The sequence below is a fragment of the Heloderma suspectum genome, chromosome 17, assembly GCF_057233095.1.
Source record: "Heloderma suspectum isolate Gila_16-S chromosome 17, 16-S_ref, whole genome shotgun sequence".
Lineage (NCBI taxonomy): Eukaryota > Metazoa > Chordata > Lepidosauria > Squamata > Helodermatidae > Heloderma > Heloderma suspectum.
Window position 1 is genome coordinate 13,723,751 of NC_139474.1, and position 16,659 is coordinate 13,740,409.

At 49.7% G+C, this 16,659-nt stretch overlaps 1 protein-coding gene across 1 annotated transcript in view; it reads left to right on the forward strand.

The window, feature by feature from the left end:
* The first annotated feature begins 959 nt into the window (after window positions 1–959).
* The window catches only part of INTS3 (integrator complex subunit 3), a 98,212-nt gene continuing 82,512 nt past the window's right edge, over window positions 960–16,659 (forward strand). The window contains exon 1 of the mRNA XM_084824212.1: window positions 960–1,796. Coding sequence (XP_084680338.1) covers window positions 1,674–1,796 — 123 coding nt within the window. The 5' untranslated portion in view covers window positions 960–1,673. The remainder of the gene's footprint in view (window positions 1,797–16,659) is intronic.

Below are 16,659 nucleotides of genomic sequence, written 5' to 3' on the forward strand. Positions count from 1 at the left end.
CTCAGCCTCACCTCTAAGTGCTACTGGGGACTATATTGCAGAGCTGTTGTAAGCTTCTCTCTCTCTCAGCCACAGCATCTCCTGCCAGCTTGCAGTAAGGATATAATAACACTGGGCTGCAATGCAGGATTGTTGTAAAGCGCTTTCTCGGCCCCACCACGAACTGAAATAACAATTGGGGACGACATTGCAGGGCTGTCGTAAGCCTCTCTCAGCCACAGCCTTTTCCCTTCCAATCTGCAACGTATCGGCATGGGCAGGACAATTAAAAAAATGTTTAAACACTAGATAAAGAGGAATGGCTTGTGGTTATGGTTGTCTGCTTTGGGATTGCTTGTTTGAAGTTGTTTTACGTATATGTTCCTGTGTATATTGGCTGTCCCTGTGCTTTTTATGGGATTGGTTTTAAAATCTGTACATTGTAATTTTAAATGTTTTTAATCTTTGTACAGTGCCCAGAGAGCTCTGGCTATTGGGCGGCATAGAAATATAACAATTAATTAAATAAATGAAATGAAAATAAGGCCTGGATTAGAAAGAGCCTCAGCTCTTCGTGCAGAGCGGGGTGGAAGTGGAATCACGTGCTGCTGTTGGCCAATCACAGCTGGGCTGCAATGGGCAGCCCTCACGTCCGCCCCCGTGAGAGGGGCAGTAGACACCACCCACGAAAAGAAAAAGGCTTCAAAACGAACTAGGAGGCTGCTTCCCCGCCAAATGGGCCTGTCGCTCTTCCATTTTCATACGTCTATGACTGCCGTCCGGTTGGGCTCCAGCCTCCTCCCCGTCCGAGCTCCCAATCATTGGCCCGCTGGGACGGCTCCTGTCATTCACCCGCCTGCCTGGGCCCTGATAGGGCAGGGAGGGAGGCGGCGGGGAAGAAGAGGCGGGCGCTTCCGGTTGTGCTTCTTCCTTCGCTCGTGCCCCCTCACGCACTCGCTCAGCCCCTAGCCCTGACTTCCGGTCCTGTGCGGCTCGGTGGTGGGGGGCGAGGAGGCGCACGCTCCCCCTCCCTACCCCCCACCGGCGCAGAGCCCCCCCTTTCCTATATGCCCCCTGCCCCTTTATTTGTTCCTCAAGGGGGTGAAAAGAGAGACACGCCTACAAAGAGAGTCGCCCCTCCTCTACCTTAGCTGCCCAAGCCCCGCCCCCTGGGTGAAGCCCCGCCCCCAGAAGCCCCCCACTCCCTACGCCCCTCCCCTTAGCGCCAGGAGAGACCCCCACCCCTCTTCCCTCATAATCCCACCCAAGCCTGACCACCCTAGCCTGGACTCCATTGGTTAAACACAGTCTCCCCCAGAATTAGAGCTGAAGAGATTTCCCCCTCCCCTTACACACACACACACACACACACACACCCAGTAGGTTTGGGGGAAGACTTACGTTTCCCCCCGCCCTAAAAGTGATCCCCTTAAAGAGGGCGAGGCGCGGGCACATCTCGCAAATAGGGAGAAAACGGGGTGTATTTATATAGGGGGGGGCTTAGAGAGTGTCAGTCCCCCTCTAAATTTGTTTTTCCACACTCCCCCCATAGGCAGTTAAGGAAAGCCCAGGGGGGTGAGTGTGGGGCTTCCCCATCCATCTCACCCCCCCCCCCAGCCCTGCTTTGGTAAGGGAAAGAGACGAGCGTGTTGCTGAGAGGGAGGCGAGGGGGTGTCTCGCCCACCCCACCTGCTATGGAGATGCAGAAGGGGAAAGGGGGCACAGCAGCAGCCACAACTGGAGGAGGAGGAGGAGGAGGAGGAGGAGGGAAATTGCTGATCTACACCAGCTTGGATGCCAAGGATGAGTTAGAGGAGGTAGGTGCAGGGGGAAGGTCAAAGGAGGGCACTTGGTGGAGTGGAATTGGAGGGGACAAGCTCTGCGCCTCAGAAAGGAAGGGGCTATTTAAAAAGGGGGGCTGCTTTACCTCCTGAGCATCAAGAGGTGTCCATCTTCCTCGGCCTAAGAGTGGAAGATTTGACCCGGAAAGTTTCATTTGCCCTCACGGTTCTTAATGGTGCCTTCAACACAGCCACTGTGTGTTTTGGCAGCCAGTGGCCATGCTGGGAGAACATGGAGGCACTTGGGCAAGTTTGAACAGAACAGAATGTCGCTCGCTCACCGGCAAAGAAAAAGTGGCTATCCTGTGGATTGCCCAGGCTTATGATCGTGGATAATCCACCCTGACACAGATGAATTGTCCATGTGCAGGTGACATTCTCCTCTTGCTGGTCCACTTTGAGATAGGAGGATGTGATTCCCATTTTAGAGCTTTGAAGAATGAGGCTGGAGGGCTATGACTTCTCTGAGCCTGCCTGGTGAATGTGCAGCTGAGGTCAGGACTAAAATGATTCTGCTCAGGAATTCTCCTGCTTGTAGATCACTTGTAATCTAGTATGGAATAAGAAGCTCTCCAGTTTTTCTAGAAAGTGGATTCTTTCTCTTCACTTCTGATGGTGCTCAGATTGGCTATGTGTAGGCATACGGCCTAATGGCACTGTTTTTTATGGGTCTAGTTACTTTGGGGAATTTATTTGCAAGGCTGACATGGCTGCATGCCTTTGTGTGCATGCAATGCACCTCCTTCCATGTGGATGTCGTAGCCTCTGCACTGCCTGAGAATCGCTTCCATCCCAGCCCTCACAGATGGGGAATGTTGGCAGCCAGTGTATTAGCGCTATGCAGTTTGTGGGTATGTGAGAACATTAGAAGATCTGTGTTGGATCGGACCAAAGGCCAACCAGAGAAGCCTCTGAGAAACCCATAAACAGGACATGAGTGCAATAGCACCTTCCCACTTGGGTTATCCAGGATCTAGTATACAAACTGCTGTGTGTGCGTGTGTGCATGTCTGTCTGATGTGCAGAACCTATCTACCCACACATGCTCAAAATCCCTCTGTGTTGCCCTGCTCTCTGTTTCCTGGGCCTGGATCCATTGCTGGACCATCTTCTCTCTGAGTAGTTACGCCTAGTGTCAATCAGGGTGCTGTGTTTTGGCTTCCCAATGTCTCAGCTAACAATTTGTTTGGGGCTGTTCTTCTTGGAAACATTTGGAGTAAATGTTTGGCTGGTAAAACCTCTTTCAGGCTGTCTTCTCAGTCGTGATTCTTTACTAGGAAGTGTAATGAGAAGTGTCTTGACTGCTGTAGGATGCCAGCTTCACCAGTAGCTGTTAAATACAAGTCAGTTGTCGCTTGAGCATTCAGTAGTATTTCTCACGTGTACAAGGGAAAGCATGTCAAACGCTCAGAATGGTGGATTTTGGGGGCTCAGGCCCTCTCTCCAGAAGCAGTATTTCTGGCAAGTGTGTCACAAGTCATATCTATTGTGCTTCTCTAGCATGTGCCACTGTTCCTATGCAGCCCCCTTGGAATCTTTGCCCCTGAGCCATGGAGCAGAAGTGCAGGATGGGAGAGGCAGGCATGGAGAGCCTGCACCAGGCTAGCATGATGCGATCTGCCAAGCCAAACACAGGCCAGCAGCCATGAACTGCAGCCTTCCCCAACTTCGTGCCCTCCAGATGTGTTGGACCGCAGCTCCCATCATGCTGGCTGGCAGTGGGGGAAGCCTGATGTGCTTGCATCCTGCTAGATGATTGACACCCCCCCGCCCCTGCTTTTGCAGTGCCAGGCAGACAGCAAAACAGGAGTGCATTGAGTCCTTAATTGGGCTGCTGTGTACAGCTGGTGGACTACATTTAGCCATGGGGAGGTATCATAAGTTATCTGAGGCCTCTGTTCCCCTGTTGGCTGGGAACAATTGCCGTTTGGCTCCTCTGTTCCTAGGATTGTCTCCATGTGTAGCCCGCCAGCTGCCTCAGAGGGACGAAGAGGCGAGACAGTGAGGCCATAACTCAGTGGTGGAGCACAGGGGAGGGACCGAAGCTCAATGGTAGAGCACCTGCTTTGCACACAGGAGGTCCCAGGTTCAATCCCCAGAATCTCAAGGTAGGGCTAGGAAAGAATCCTGCCTGAAACCCTCGAGAGCTGCTACCAGTCAGTGTTGACAGCACAGGCTAAACGAACCAACGGTCTGACTCAGTATAAGGCAGCTTCCTATGTTTCTATGTACCTTCCATCGGCGACTGGGACCAACAGCTGTTCGGCTCCTAGAACCGTCTCTGCAGCTGTCCCACGTGGCTACATCTGAGGGTTGGGTTGGGCCAGTGAGGCTCTGCCTCTGTTGGCCTGGCAGCTGGGACTAGCTGCCGTTCAGCTCTTCCACTTCCAGAACTGCTACCATCAGAAGCCACTGTGCCTGAATTTGCTTCTAGGAACATAAGAAGAGCCCTGCTGGACCAGGCCAAGGGTCCATCTAGTCCAGCGTTCTGTCCACACAGTGGCCAACCAGCTGCCTACGGGAAACCCATAAGCAGGACATGAATGCAACAGCACCCTCCTGCCCATGTTCCCCAGCAACTGGTATACATAGGCATACTGCCTCTGATACGGGAGGTAGACATACTGCCTATATGCTATGTACATTCTTCCTTATTCTTCTTCCTCCCTTTCCCCCTTCGTTTTGTGTCTGTTATTTTGAAGTACTTTTGTGTACTTTGCAACAAGGTTCTACATCTAAATATAGCACATAAATCAATTGTGCAGGCCCGATCAATACTATTGCTAAGGCCACAAACTCTCTTGCTCCTATCCAGAAGCTCTTCAAACCCTTCTTTTTTCTATCCTTCATGTTGCACAGTTGTCACAGGTTGGCTGTCCATGAAGTAGAGCAGGTGTGGGCAGTTTGTAGCTCTCCAGAAGTTTTGGCCTTCAACTCGCATCAAGCATAGCCAGTGGCGAGGGAGTCATTGGCCAGAACATCTGGAGGGCCACAGCTTCCCTGTCCCTGAGATACTGCATCCTTTTAAAACACAGCCACCCCGATATCCTCTTAGTCCAGGATCGCATTTTTTTTCTCTGCACAGTGTGTGAGCTTTGGACAAAACAGGGTGTAGTTACAATTTCAGTGTCATTGTTCATTAGGATACTGAGTGGGTGTCATTTAACTTGCTTGCATGTTGTTGTTGTTCAGTCGTTCAGTCGTGTCCGACTCTTCGTGACCCCATGGACCATAGCACGCCAGGAAGAACAAACATTTTTTATTTCTTTCTTTATAATTATTTATTTACAATATATTTTTATCCCACACCTCAGCCAAAAAGGGTCCCGAAGCAGCCTGAGATATAATCAGTAAAACAAGACAGTCTCTTCCTGCAGACTTGCAGTCTAAAAAGACACAATAACCGAGGAAAAAGGGAGAGGAAAAAAATTAAGTTGTTCTTGAGTACAGCTGATGGAATGGTTCTGCTTCCCACTCTCGTCTTCCTCAGTACAGCCTGCTGCAATGGCTTCTAGTGCCACAGGGGAAGGTGTCATTGGAAAGGGGTGTCCTCTTTCATTCCCACTGTAGGAAATGATCTCTTGTCTGTTGTGGAGGGCTGGGACGCCCAGGATTCTGCTGTGGCTTGCTATACACAAACCTCTCTGCCTGCAATGACCACCTCTTCCATGTGCTTGTGCTGCAAGCAGTGTTTTCCTGTTGAGTTAGAGACTCCCTCACATTGCATCCCTACCCTTGTATCTATGTACCACCTAGCCCTCCACACACTGGCAGTGGAAGGACCCTGTTGTCTGGAACTGGAAGCTTTGTGATATCAGACTCAGTAACGCAGCCTGAGTGCTAGCATTCCTGACCATCGACCGTGCTGGCCGGGGCTGCTAGAAGAAGCCCAAAACACCTGGAGGGGACTCAGTTGCGAAGGCTGCTCTAAGAAAACTGGGCAGTTTTTATAGCCAGTGTTAGTAACTTCCAAGAGACTGCATTGAGGATGCTGCCCACTTTTCTTTACTGCAGGAATGGCAACTCGTGGCCTTTCTTGCAGGCCAAAACAAGCTCCAGGTGTTTTGGCCTGCACTCCCTTCAGCTCTAGCCAGCATAGCCAGCGGTGAGGGATGATGGGAGTTCTAGGTCACAATATTCAGAGGGTCACAAGTTCCCCACCCCTGTGGATGCATTGGAGCAAAGTCATTTGTCTGCCAAAAACAGTGCACATACTTAGGACGTACTTTTCTTCCCCAACTTGGGTAGAAAAAAATGGTTTAGGCTGCAATCTGATACACACTCATCTGGGATTACGTTTCACTGAAAGTTGGACGTGCTTCTAAGTAGACATGTAAAGATTGCACTATTAAGTATAGGAAACAAGCATTGTTGTCTAAGGATCTTTTTTAATATCCTAAGAGTATTTGTAGAGGGAGCATTGTGCATCTTGGATTTAAAAAGTCAGGGTCGTTTATGACTAAAATAGAAACAGGATCTCCAGAAATGGAAAACGATGCAATTGAGGCCACTTAATTTGCCAGTGTCTCTGCTGTTGCCATCCTGTGACTGATGGGTTAATGTTTTGGACTTGCCTGCAGGGCTGCTTTAAATTCACAACAGCCCTGTGATGTAGGTTAGGGCGATAGATGTGGGCTTTTGGAAACCACCACTTTCTCCACTGTAGAATGTCGGTCTTCAGTAGTATTTAGTTGTGCACAAAGAGATCTTGATCAGGGGAAAGGTGCGATTTACAGTGTGTGTGTGTCTCGGGCTTGTTGCACCACCCTAAGGGGCCCTAGTAACTGCTGTGCCAACTTGATGTCACAAACTATAACGTTAAGCACAGGCAGACCTGCCAGAACAAATGTTTAGAGTCTGGGACTTGGAGATTAACTCGGAGGCCTGCAATGGTGGTGCTTTCGTTGTGCCCTCCTGGTTTGGCCTCAGGTGTGACAGGTCCAATGGCCTCAGAGGTCAGTTTTCTTCAACCCTCTGACTTATTGGGTATCCCATTCTATTTATTTTGTTTACTTCCATACTGCTTAATATAATAACATCTCTAAGTGGTTCACGCTAAAATGCATATATAATATAATATAATATAGGTTACCTCAAGGAGCGTCTCCCCTGTACCAGCTTCCCAGGCAACTGCGATCGTCAGGGAAGACCCTGTTGTCTGTGACGTAGCCTGTGGCTTTTTATTTGGCATCGACATGGAGACAGGGCTTCTCTGCAGTGGTGCCGGCATTGGCACCAGATGTCTCTTCTCTTAGCACTGGGCCTCAGCACTGGCATGTTTAAGGCATTTATTGAAAATGTACTTGGCTTTCCCCACAGCCTGAGCTATCTTTGTACCAACCTGATGATATTATTTTGCATGCATATGCATAGTTTTTCTTTGCTTGCTTTGTTTGCTTTTGTAAACCACTTTGGGATTTGTTTCAAATGAGAAGCGTTATATAAATATTGCTAATAAATAAAAATAAATAAATAAGAACAATATAAAACAAATACTTAAAAGCATGACAGCAAAGGCAACAATAATACAGAGCAGTGTCATAGTCCCTTGCAGGTCAGGGGAAGCCTAGGTAAACAAACATGTTTTCAAGAGGCGTGTGAAGGTTACAACTGTTTCTGCCTTTCGAACTGCATGTGGGAGAGTGTCTCAAGGGTGGTGCCACCACTGAGAAAGCCCACGTACATGCTAATATAGCACTTCCTGGCAAGGCATGCAGGAGACGAATGGCTTGCATAATACTCTGAGAGCCGGTGTCCTGTAAAAGAAAGCCCACCCTCCAGGGTTAAGTGATGCACTGTGCAGCAGACCACAGGGGCGTCAGCCAGATAGGAGCAGCTGTTACATTGGGCTGTTTGTGTTCTCTTGTGCTGGTGTCTGCCGGGGACTTTGAAACAGAAATCACCGAGTTTAGTGTGGTTCTGCAGGGGAGCAGTTGAGGCACACAAAATAAATATGTATTTATTTACGCCTGCTTCACTTCAGGTTCCAGCTCACCCCCCCCCCCCAAGTGCATGACCTTGGGGACCCCAGACTGGAGAACACACACGGAGTTCAGGCATGGTTGTACCCTGATCCAGGCTGAACATCTTGACCTACTAGAATCAGGACGGCTAACTTTGGGTGTGTCCACATGGGAGCTTCCTGTGTCCCTAAATCAAAGGCAGTGTAGGAAACCCTTGCCCGAATGGGCACCACCTCGTGGGGAGGATTTGTCTGCCAGTAGAGGTCTTCCTTCCCCGTAGATTGCACCTCACACAATCACTCCGTGTCTCCCGGCTGGATTGATGAATGGGCGTTTTGAATTGAGGGCGGCGAATGAGCACCACCTGTTTCTAATGCGATGGAAACAGGCGGGAGTCATGGTGACGGATGCTCATAACTGGAGGAGAAGTTAGTATATGAAGAGACTGTATTGAAGAGTCTGAGGGGAAGGGCTATGGCTGTGGTAGAGCCCCTGCTTTGTATGCAGAAGGTCCCAAGTTTGCTCCCCGGCATCTCCAGGTAGGACTGGAAAAACTCCTTGGTTCCAGAGCCTGGGAGCGGTCACCAAAAAGGCCCCCACCAAATGTGCCAATGGTGGCAGGACCGAGAGAAGGAAGATCCTAAAACCCGAGTAGGCTCGAATGGGAGAAGTCTGTGCTTCTGAATCCGTAGAGGGCCAGGCAAGACAAGCTGGTGTAGTGCCGTGTTGAAAATGACTGCGCTGCAGGGGTTGGCTATCCTCCTTTCTCCTTCTGGCTTTAAAATCTGAAGGGAGATGCCTGTAATAGTGATGTGCTGATGGGGTGGGTGGGGGTGGGGGTCACAAACTGCTCACAGAGTTGTCCCAGAGTCATATGAGCCTCCCAAATTATGGTCCATGTAGGCCCACTAATCCAGTCCTGGCTATTGCTTCCTTTGACGAAATGACTCAAGGAAGCCTCTGTCTGTTTTTGATCTGTGGGACATGATAGATTAATGCCTAGTGTGACTGAAAACAGATGCTCTTTGAAATAGCCATGGCCGAAAACTCCTTAAATCCCAAAGTGTAGCATGGGAGGGGGAAACGCCATGGTGGTAATCAGAACAGTGGTCTTAAAAAAGGGGGGTGGGGTTAGTTTCTCTCCCCCTCCCCCTGAAATTCTCCTGGCCCTGACCCAAGATTCATAACTTGTCTCCAAACATCAGCGTAACTTTCCATGGCGTCCGGGTGGATGTTGGCTTGGCCTTGGCCTGCACAGGCGGCCCTTTGGAGATCGGCATGTGTCTTGGCACTTGGCTCATGTTTCCATCAAGGCTCTTAGAACTTCAGAGGGACAGATCCTTGAAATGCCACCAAGGAGGCATTCCCATGTCATACAGCTGGGAAACTATCATCAAGGGCTTGGCGGGTGCGTGCTGGACAGGCAGTGCGTTTCTAGGAGGGGATGGTGTACACTGAGACCCATGCTGTCAGAGTTTGGTGTTGGCCTGGAGCAACCTTCCCCAGCCCGGTGCCCTCTCTATTTATTTTATTTTATTTATTTATTTATTTTTATTTTATTTATTTATTTCTATACCGCCCAATAGCCGAAGCTCTCTGGGCGGTTCACAAAAATTAAAACCAAACAACACACAATAAAACAATTTAAAATATATAGAACATTAAAACCACAATATAACAATACAACCACAATAAAACCTAGCAGCAGTACAGGAGTTTAAAATACAGATTTAAAACAGCAAAGATAAAAATTTAGAAAGCTAAAATGCATTCTCTAGGTTTTGGATGTCAACTCCCGTTGCCCAGAACTAGCATGGCAATGGTCAGGAATGCTGGGATTTGTCATCCAAAATGTCTGGTGGCTTCCAGCTTGGGTGGGGCTCGCCTGTAGCAAACCGAAGAGATGCTCTTGCTGCTAAAGGAGGGGTGGGGAACCTCAGGCCTGCAGGTGAAATCTGGCTGCTTGGGATCTCAATCTGGCCTTCCCCAGGTGGTCACACACCTTTCCACTGACCTTTCCCCCCGATATTTAGTGCTTTCCCAGCTTTTGCACCATTTTTTCCCATTCCAAACGGCCTTTCCTGAGGCTGTTACCAGCACAAAGGGCCTTACTCCAACTATTGTTGGTGTTTTTTGGCCCCACCCCTTAAGACTTTGGTCCTACCCTTTTTTCCTTTGGCCCTACCCACCACTGGGATGCCCCCCCCCAGCTTCTAAATTGAATTTGGCCTTCTGGTGGAAACCACCCCCCACCCCGCTAAGCCTTCCGAATTCTTGAAGCCAGGGACCTGTGCTCACAGCTAATTGGCCTTTGTCATGGAACTCTTTGCTGCTGAAAGCGCAGAAATATTGTGACCCAAGTCTAGGATCTAGTGCAGTCGCATTGGCACAGAGGGGAAACACGAGCCTGCAGCAGCAGCCAGCGTGATTGACAAGTAGTAAGAGGCCTTTGGGTTGGCCAGGTGTGGTCAGAATACAAGGAGTTTTGCTGTCTGTTTTTTGTCCAGTCCGCAGAGCAGGGCTTTTCTCCTTGCTGTGCCTTAAGCTCTGGTTTTTAGCTTTCTAGCTCAAGCAATTGGTTCATTGGGTGGCACGTGTAAATTCTCCCAGTCTGGAGTCAGATACAGCCGCTTGTGGTCCGGCCTCGAAACTGTGACTGTGTTTTGCGCACAGTGGGAAAGTGTAAGCTTTCCTGCAGCTTCTCTATAATTTGGTACTTTGCAGTTCATTGTATCTGAGAGAGCCCTAGGCTTGTTCTGTCTGTCTCGTGGAATCGTTGAGTGGCCTTGGTTGCCTCCCCTTTCCTCATTCTCAAGAGCAAGGGCAGGATTTACTACAACCATTTTATCTGCGCAAAAAGAATGAGTGCCGGCGGGGACCGGCATGAGCGGTGTGATGTGGGGACTGGTGGGAAAATGGAAACCACTGGAGAGTCACTTCTGAACGTGGCTGCTCACGTGGAGAGGGATCTAACTCGGCAAACTGCCCCTGACTCTTTCTCTCGGCACATGCCCTGACTGCTGCCTCACTGCCGGCAGTATCAGTGGGCTGTTGCATTTGTGCACACACCGGGGAGCGAGGTTGGCTACTCCTTGTTGATGAAACAGCCGAGACCGTAGCAGCAGCCTGCTGGTCCCTAGGTGAGGCTTTTTTGTTCCCCTTCAAAGGGGAATAGCTTTCGCTGGATGATGTGATGAAGCTTGACTCACTGTGTGTGGGGTTGGGGAATCCCAATCGCGGCTTCTCCTTGGGGTCTCTGAGGTGCAGGATTTTTTTCTGTTCACTCCCTCTTCGGCTGTCATAACTTAGCAGCATCAAAGGGGCTTTGATTTAGGGTCCTTCTGTGGCAGCAGCAACACGGTCTGTGGGGAATATCTGAGGGCAGACATAGTGCAGAGGCCTGGTGTTGTGTTTTTCTCCCCCTTCCTTTCCAAGATAGGCAAGCGGGGGACAAGCTCACTCTTGGTGTGTTATGTGTGTGGTTTTTGTTTTCCTCTTTTTCCCCAAAGAGAGAACCTGGCTTGATTTGCAGTGACTGGAATCGCGAGGGGCAGCAGTTCATTAATTCAATACGTATTTATATGCCACATATCTGCTTAGGCATTTTACAAGTTCTGACAGTCCCTTCATGAGCTCCCTAGCCTGGGCTTGGGGAGACTGGGGTTCAGATCTCTGCTCGGCCATGAAGCTTGTGGGGTGACGTTGGGCTGGTCACCATCTCTTGGCCTAAAACTACCTCACAGGGTAGTTGTGATGATAAAACGGGGGCGGGGATTCATGTATAATTAAAAAATCCCAATACTGTCTATGACTGCTTCATCAGCATCAGCATCTGTTAGGGCTTCAACTGATTAAAACAATCTCCATCAGTTAATCATATCACTTTGCTTTATTGATTGCAAGTTATATCCTGCCTTTCAGAATAAAAATCCTACTAAGGTGGCTCACAAGTAACATCAAAATACATCCCCCCCCAACAATATCAACATATAACCAGCCCTCAGAACTTCCCAGAAGGCATTTGGTGGTAGGTGGTCCTTTGGAGGGGAGGGAGCAGTCTAACTGGAGCAGGCTCTAAGGTGGTCTTTGCCCTCCTCCTTCTCTCTCCTCAATTAATCATTTAAGGGTGGAATCCTATGCATGTTTGGACAGAAAAAAAGTCCTATGACTCCTAGCATTCCCCAGCCAGCCATGCTGGCTGGGGAATGCTGGGAGTTATAGGACTTTTTACTGTCTAAACATGCATAAGATTGAGCCTTATGTGCTCAAATGTGCATCTGAGAGTTTCAGTCCTTCTGAGGGAAGAAGCACAGAAGCTGACCACCTGCCTTTCTAGACCTGGGGGGGGCAGAAAGTAGATCTCCAGATGTTTTAGACTTCGCATCTCACCATTCCTGACCATTGGCCAGGCTGCCAAAGGCTTCTGAGAGTTCAAGTTCCAAACTTCTGGAGATCTAACTTCTGTCCACCCTTTTAGACAAAGTGCCTGTGTTGGAAAAGGTCTGTCCTCTTGTGTGTACGAGAAGAGGAGATGTTTGTCTTAAGATGGTGCTTGCTACCTGCAAATTTTTAAATAATAAAACTTTTTTTTCAAAATGTTTTTCTGTTGATTAGTCTAATCCAGCTTTCTGTGACTCGGTGCCCTTCAGATGTGTTGGACTACAACTCCCGTCACCCCCAGCCAGCGCATGCAGTGGGTGGGAATTGTAGTCCAACACATGTGGAGGACCCCAAGTTGGGGAAGGCTGACTAAAGTTATTTCTGTAGTGCCATCAGTGTGCATGGTGTTTGACCGAGCATTTATTTATTTACAGCATTTTATCCCTGCACTTTAGCCAAAAAAGGCCTCCAGCATGGCTGTTTTCAGTCAGGGCCTCCTCTGTGGTGGGACTCCGGGTGTGCAACATCCTCTCCAGAACAATTTGCCAGGCTGCCTGACACTTAGTGACCAAATTTTGAAGCTATGGGAGTTCTGAGTTGGGTTGCCTTTGAGAAGCCCTGTAAGGTGTTGTGGCCATCTCGATGGAGCCAGCATCAGCTGTGAAGAAAAAATGGATGGCTCAGAAGTGCCTTTTTTCCAAGACAGAGATCGAATTCAATGCCATTTTGCCAATAAGGCCGCTGAACCAACGCAGTGCCTCAGATGTTTGTTTGAGCCCCACCTGCCCCTTCTGGTCAGCCTCTGCAGTAGAACTGGTCCTTAGATTGTTCATTCTCTCCTGATCCGGAGACTTGTCAGAATTGCCCGCCCTTGGAAGAGGCTGTCTGTTAATGTCTCTGCACAAATGCTTGCTCTGGGGCTTGCCTCCTTCCAGGTGGTTTGCAGCAGGGGGTGGGGAAGGGGCCAGAAGATTTAGCCATGGGTACAGCAGAGTGATTCGCTCTGCTCGTGCCGTATGCAGAGAGGCTCAGCAGAACCGCCTGCCCCTCAGAGGAGCTTGCCTGCTGTGTCTCTGCAGGATTCACTCCCATGGATTTGCTACGTCTGCATTAACAGGAGAGGCTTCCTTGACTGAGACACTTAACTGAGGCACAGGAGAGGGTGATGGGCCCACAACTCTAGAGTCAGAGGGCCTCCGTCATTTTTAAGTTAAGTGGCGTAGCTGTCTGTTCGGGCTGCAAGCAAACAGCAGGAGCAGATGTTTGCACAACACGGAGCGTGCCCTGCTGATGAAAGTGCAGAGAGAAATGACAAGGCAGGGTGCACGACACATGGTAGGCCCGTGTTCACTTTTAAATCCAAGGTGCCAATAACACTGACGACGACAACACCTCGTCGTCCAAGGATGACTAATAGAACATGCCGGGCAGAGGCAGCTGGACGTATTCCTTGGGATGTGAGACAAGTGTCTTCCATCGGCAAAATTGCCTGGTTAACCATTACGGCTGAGGGCTGCTTTGCTTAAAGCGCTTATCCGAGAGTCACTGATTAAATGGAATGACTCCAGAGTAAAGTGACTCAGGCCAAGCCCTTGTTTATCATGTCAGTAAAGCAGCATGGCTGTTCCTGTGGGGATGGCTGAGATAGAATTGCAGAGTTGCCCACCCCTCACCCCCACTGGAGCATAACTCCCCAGCTCCCCTGATTGTGGTTAGAACATGTTTCACCAAGAGTCCACTAAGTAGCAGGGTTCTTAAACTTATTGGTACGTGGGTTTTGAGCCAGCCTCTTCTCTCCCTGCCGTAACACCCCCCCCCCCGAAAGCTTGACTCAAGCTGGGGGTGACCGGTTTGCAAGAGGAACTTGCCTCAAGCCAGAGGCAGTGGGGCTGTTCACACAACATGCTAACCCACACTCAGCAGTTGAGTTTGGGTTGTTGTTGAACCACAGGTTGTTTGTTTAACCATGGGTTAGTGTGTTGTCTGAACCCAGGACATTTCCCGCAGGGTGACTTGTTAACCACTCTGAACAACCCCACAACAACCCATGGGTTTTCAGGGTTACTTATTTGAGAAAAATAAGCCACACTGCGTAGTTAATAAGCCACCCTGCAGAAAATGTCCTGGGTCCAGACAACATGCTAACCCACAGTTCAACAAACAACCCATGGTTCAACGACAACCCACACTCAACCACTGAGTGTGGGTTAGTGTGTTGTGTGAACCCAGTCACTGTGTGGTTTGGGAGGAGGAAGCTGAGAACTGGTGGGAAATGAAAATGAAATGAAAATGAAAGCTTCAGTGATGAGGAAGGCCTTGCTGAGGATCAGCAAAGTGCTTGTGTGAAGTGTTGTGCATGACAGGCAGCAGGGGCAAATGTATTTGAAATTATCGCGGGCCCCTGGCATGGTTGCTCGGCTTTTTCATTCAAGGAGGCGTGTTTTCACCAGGCAGGACTTGAAGGAACTGGGGCTATTTATGTGCGTTTCGCCTCCCCCCCCCCCCGATGCAGCCTCTCTGCTGTTGAGAAGCAGAGGCTCTGGCTCTCGCCTTGGTTCCAAATGGACCGTTGGGTGTTTCCTGGCTCCTCACCGTAGCAATTGTATTGTGTCAATAGCCTGTTCTTTGGCTCCGAGAGAAGGATGACGCTGGGAGAGAAACGGAAAACTTGGCATCCAGAGTGCTGAAGCCCAGCTGCTGGTTTTGCACCGGCTGGCCGCCATCAGCCTGCAGAGCTGGGGTTTGCTTCACATCCCTCCCTGCCCCCCAACTGCCTTCTCCTGTTGCCGTTTCCAAAGCTGCACTGTCCCCCCAACGCGGGCAAGGGCTTCTCAAGAGCAGGGCTGACCCATGACGTTCCTAGGGGAGTGCAGGCACGGTCTGTCCCCGGCGTGCAGGGCCCACAGCAGCCGTAGCATGCAGGACCCACTCAGCGGTGGAAGCACCTGCTTTGTGTGCAGAAGGTCCCAGCTTGTCATCTTCGCTTAAAAGGATCGGTCAGTAGGTGATGGGAGAAGACCTTTCTCCCCCTGAGAGCCTCTGCCAGTGAGAGCGGGCAATATTGAGCCAAATGGACCAACCCTCTGACTTCGTATAAGGCAGCTTCTTGTGTTCATATAACTAACTCACACGCACACTGCCCTCCTCATTGAGAGCCTGCACTGCAGGATCAGCAGCTGCCATGGAACAGTGCTGGCATCAAGGGTCGGCATAGCTGGGACCTGCCGAGGGCCCACACCCCAGCAGGGGCCCACTGATGAGAGCCCCCTGGAGTTTTCCTCCTCTGCTCCATTGCAACCTGCTGGTTCACCTGCCTCTCTCACTCTGGCCCAGGTAACAGTGGGGGCGAGAAGGAGGATCTACGGTCTACTTGGTCACTGGCTCTCTGCCTAGCAAGGACGCAGGTGACAGCAAAGGATGAGGAAATGGAGGAGGGAGAGCAGGTGCCGATGGTGGTGAGAGGGTGGGCTCACGGAGGGAGGGGCCCCACCGAGGGTGTCTTGCCCAAGAGCCCTCAGGAACCTGGAGCGGGCACTGCCACCGGGAATGTAAATCCATGCCTTGAATTCTCTCCATCTGATTGGGGCAATCCTTGCACGGTGAGAAGCCTGTTGTGAAACAATAGCCGTGGAATGTCTCTTACGACATGGTTCCCTTTGGTTTTGCTGTCCTCCCCACACAAAAAATGCCCCAGTTTTGCTCCACTTGGCTAGTCTAAAGGGAGTTCTCCTCATAACTTGATCCAGACCGCTGTTTTCGTCCTTGTTCTCAAGATCTTCGCAGCCTTTCACATGGTCATCCACCCTCTCCTCAGCAACATCAGGGAAGACAAAATGGCTCAGTGAACAGGTTCCTATGTTCCCATACTCCACCTTGCTGGCTGTAAGAAAGACCCTTTATGGGAATATTTTAAAGACATTCCCACTAGGAAAGTATGCAGAATGTGACAAAGAGACACAAGGCCTGGTTGTGAGAATGAAATAGCAGTGTAAATAATACTCTCATTAGTTGTAAATGAACAGAGTTTAGTGGTCAGATTTGCACCACTGTTTAGGAAATATATGAAGAAGTATCAGTGGACACTTGATTTAAGTAAATCATATAGATCATCCTTTTTTCTTGCTGTTTTAAATCACTCCACCTAGTAGGGAGAGGAGTTTGCTGCCCTGATCCTGCCCACGCCCCCTCAAATGTTCACTGTACACTGTTTGAATGTATGAAAAGGATGTGCGCATGAGAGAGTGAGTGCGAAAATAGGCATAGACATAGAATCATGTGGTTGGTGCAGAACAAAGACCAATCCAGCGTACTCTTGCTAGCTAAGAAAGGCCTTGCTGATTTGAATCTCGGCACTTTTAATTACTGGCTCCTGAAAAGATGTTCTTGAATCGTACGTCTGTTCAGAGCGTTGCATATAAGCCTAGAATACTTAACTTAATCCCGCAATAAAGTGTATACCAGGCTAACTTCCCACTCAAACTTGTGTTTATCATTTG